This window comes from Lycorma delicatula, chromosome 6 (assembly GCF_047948215.1).
Source record: "Lycorma delicatula isolate Av1 chromosome 6, ASM4794821v1, whole genome shotgun sequence".
In the NCBI taxonomy this organism is placed as follows: Eukaryota; Metazoa; Arthropoda; class Insecta; order Hemiptera; family Fulgoridae; genus Lycorma; species Lycorma delicatula.
This window is the reverse complement of record NC_134460.1, coordinates 3827366-3831656: the sequence shown is the minus strand read 5'-3', so window position 1 is coordinate 3831656 and position 4291 is coordinate 3827366. Positions and strand designations below refer to the sequence as shown.

Sequence of the window (4291 nt, the reverse complement as noted above, 5' to 3'; positions counted from 1 at the left end):
ATACTATGAAAAAAGTAGAATTATTTATACAATTATAGTTGAACAGATGAAAAGAAATAAGTAAATTAAAATAGGTTACAATAATTATTTTACATTGTAATAAAAATATTAAATAAATTTATAGATCAAAATTTAAGTTATCTAATCATAAAATCTAGAATGAAATAAAAACATTACAAATATATATATACATATATTTTTTCTTCTGAAAAGCGGTTACAGGTTACGCGCGTGTGCGTATAAAATTTATAAAAAATCTTACGTTATCAATAATCTTATTACTGTTGAGTCATGTTCATACGTAGAGATTAGGGCGCGGAGGTTGCCCCGATAGATACGGTTCATCATTGTACAAGAAATAACTACCAAAGGGGAGGGACGATGACAGGACGCCTTGCAGAAGGCTAACTGGTGGGATGGCCGTGACCACTATATGTTTGCTATAAAACCTGGACGCATGCACTCATCAGCACACGTTCTTCTCTCGTCGCAGAACAATCAACAACACTAAACCAACCGACATGTATCAATTGGTCAGTAGCGTTTAACTTTGCTTAACTTTATATATATATAATATATTAAGACTTACGACTCGAGAAAAGTTACGGCTTACAAACAGTAAATTTTCATTTTCATTCACAATTACACTTACACGCATTACATTCAGTTACAAATTCAAAGAACAAGAGTAAGCGTTTTGAAGGTACAGGTACGTTAAAAAATTGAACGGAGGATTAAAAGCACGCGCGCTTTACAAAACATTTAAAATATTCATGTGTCACTATCACGAATGCACGGGTATTACAATATATACGTCCTGGGGTAAAAAGTAACAGACCGCTTTTGGTTCGAAATACCTTTTCATTACTACCCGATAACTAATTTTAATAAGATCGAGGCTTTATTAGGTTAAACGATCCTTCGGTAACACACGTTCACGCTTACCAACTAACAAACATTATCTTTTTAAAATTTTATAACGCAAACTTATTAAGAGTTTATAAAACATACTTTGTTCTTAATTTGAAAAGTTTATGTACATTTTTTTAAGCGTGCTTTAGCTAACATAAAATTGCAACTTAAGTTTAATTTTATAATTTTAATTTTAAATAAATCAAATTATTTAATGAAACTTCTGTAAATTATATAGTTTTAGATTCTCTCAAATATAATATTTAGAATTCTAAGCCGTGGAAAATATTTAAACAAAACTTAATCTATAAAAACAACATCAACTTTTTAAAAGGTAACAAAAAAAAAACATTAAAATCCATAAGATATTATTTTTATATTAAATAAAAGAAAGTTAAATTTCACTGAAAAAATAAAAAGATAAAACATAAACTAGGGGATGATACGAATGAAAACAATTATAATTCAGCAGAGAATAGACAGTTGGTTAAAATTACAAAACTATTTAGTAATCCCTATAAATTACCTTTACAACACAAATGTTAACAATAACGGTATTAATTTTAATATTTTACCCTTACATTATAAATTAAATTACAAAAATAAACCCTTTCGATTTAATAATCGATAGAATATATTTAACCCTCCTTCCATGTAACTTAAATAACTAAAAAGCTTCTTTTTTTTTCATTTTAAAACTATACAAAAATGTATAATTCTATTTGTATATAAAAAAAAGCTTAATTTTTTGTAGTATTGTATAAAATCGAATACATAATTTTAAAAAATGTATATTGTAAATATTCTAAATAGAAAAGCTAAACGATTATATAAATGTAACGTATAATTTTGTTTACGATATGTTATTAGTAATTATTTAATATTTAGAAAACTTATAATAATTAAAGGTAAAGAATATATTTTTAATATAATTTTAAACTAAAATGTACACCTCGCTACGAATAACAATTTAATGTAGAAATATAGAAACAAAAAAAAATACAAAAACCTAAGAAAATAATGTATAAAAGACCATTACATATGCACTACGTTGCATAAATACGGTAATTAGAATACTTAAAGATCGTTACGTGACATTTAAAATAACCTAACCTAAAAAAAGAAAATCCCTCAACACAAATAACGAATACCGAAAAAAAATATTAGCGATTAATGTTAATACATTTAGTATATTTTCTAGCTGTACTTATTTATTCGACGACAAATTAAAAATATAGTTATAAATAAGTAGGCGAGTAATACGTAAGACTTTATTAACTTGGTTAAACAATAACTTACTGTTTTAATAATAATTAGAGTAATAAAAATTTAGTATTGGAAAAGGTCAATAATTTCAAATATTACGAAAGCTTCGATTATAAAGTTTCGTAATATTTCAGTGAAAGTATATAATTTTACTTTATATAAATTATTGGGCTAATAACAAATTTAATTAATAAAAAGCTTCCTGAATTAAATTTCTTAAAAAAATTAATCCGCGGTAGCGAAATAACATTTTCTGAAATAACATTACATATAGAATACTATACATTCTATTTTATTAAATTAACTCGTCTATTAATAAAATTAAAAGTAATAATTAGACTGAACATCTTTTTTTTCCTATCGCACTTAAGTTTTATTATTCCTTCTGAAGTATCATTTTCGAGCGGATCAATGTAAAGAACGACGGTTGAGAAAATGAAGTGTGTTCGGTTTTTGTGCACGATTAAACGACTAATTTTTAAACGGACTTTTATCGCGTAATCGATTCCGTTATATCCGATCGTTCAACAGTTTAATTTAAGTATTAATTAGATTTTATCGAAAGTATAATACTGTGATCGATGTCCAAACATAGTTTTGAAAATAGATTAATTTTTTTGTTGTGTTTTCCAGGCCGTACTTCCACTTCTCTTCGCCGCAGTCTCTGCTGGCTACTTGGGAGGCTATGCCGCTCCGGCCGCATACAGCTACGCCCCGACATACCACGCACCAGCCGTCAGCTACGCCGCCCCGGCAGTCAGCTACGCCGCACCGGTCGTAAAAGCCGCTCCGGTCGTAAGCTACGCCGCTCCAGCATACCACGCTCCCGCAGTGAGCTACGCCGCCCCTGTCGTTAAAGCCGCTCCAGTCGTCAGCTACGCCGCACACGCACCGGTAGCCACCTCTTACGCCAACACCTACAAAGTTACCTCAAAGGCCGTCGCTCCAGTCGCATACGCCGCTCCAGTCGTTAAGGCCGCACCGGTCGTCAGCTACGCCGCCCCGGCTTACCACGCACCCGCTGTAAGCTACGCCGCTCCAGTCGTCAAAGCCGCTCCAGTCGTCAGCTACGCCGCCCCGGCTTACCACGCACCCGCTTTAAGCTACGCCGCTCCAGTCGTCAAAGCCGCTCCAGTCGTCAGCTACTCCGCTCCATCATACGCCTACGGTTACGGATACCACTAAGCTCATCATCATCCCCATCCCCCGATAACTTATTTTCCCTGCGTTTTGTATTATAGCTGTACATTAATGCTCCGGTTAAATTAAATTGATTTTCATACGTAAAATAATATGTATTTTTATTTCATTTACCTTATTTTAATAAACCTTTACGATATTTTTAAGCCGATAATATTTAAGTGTTTTTTACTCGCTTTGAAATCGTTAATGAACGATTTCAGTGTAAATAATTTAATTAAAAATTTAATCGGTTCAAAACTAAGAACGAAAAGAAATTAAATCGTAAGGAATTAAAAATTACGTATCAGAATATAAATGATAAAACTATTATACTTAAAGCGTCACGTCAAACTATTTTATCCCACAAAACCCGTAATGAACGTTGACATTACTGACGCTTAATAGTTACCACTTTATTTTGATTTCAGTAAAAATTTTAATACCTTGCTTTAAAAATTACAATAAAATAAATTAACCGATTAACAAAATATAAAATTTTAATTAAAAAAATATTGATATAACGCACTTCAAATGATAAAAAGTCAATAATCCAACAAAAAAATAAAATAAAATAAAATTATACATAAAAAAGAACTTATCCATCTTAAATTAAAATTTCAAAATGAAAAAAAAAATTGAAACAAAAAGAAATTCTTGATTAAATTAATTCATCAGATGACCAGTATCATTTCAAACGACCAGACTCTTTTAAAGATTTCTTCTTCGGCGATATAGTAAAATGCCAAAAAATATAAAACTGGAAAATATGTACCAAACTTTTCCAGCATTTATTCTAATTTATTAATAATAATAAATTATAAAGTTTTATTATTTAAAGATTGACACCTTAAAAAATATAAATGTCTCGCTAAAATAGGTTTTAATTCGATAGGATTTAATAATGAAAATTTACAAAAAGTGAAATAAAAAA

The 4291-nt window shown here is 30.0% G+C and overlaps 1 protein-coding gene across 1 annotated transcript; it reads left to right on the top strand.

Annotated features, from left to right (window-relative positions):
• Positions 1–450: 450 nt before the first annotated feature.
• LOC142326478 (uncharacterized) lies at positions 451–3461 on the top strand. The gene is made up of 2 exons (XM_075369053.1): positions 451–533; positions 2812–3461. The coding sequence occupies exons 1-2, from the start codon at positions 522–524 to the stop codon at positions 3361–3363; spliced, it is 564 nt and encodes a 187-aa protein (XP_075225168.1). The 5' UTR covers positions 451–521; the 3' UTR covers positions 3364–3461.
• Positions 3462–4291: the final 830 nt, after the last annotated feature.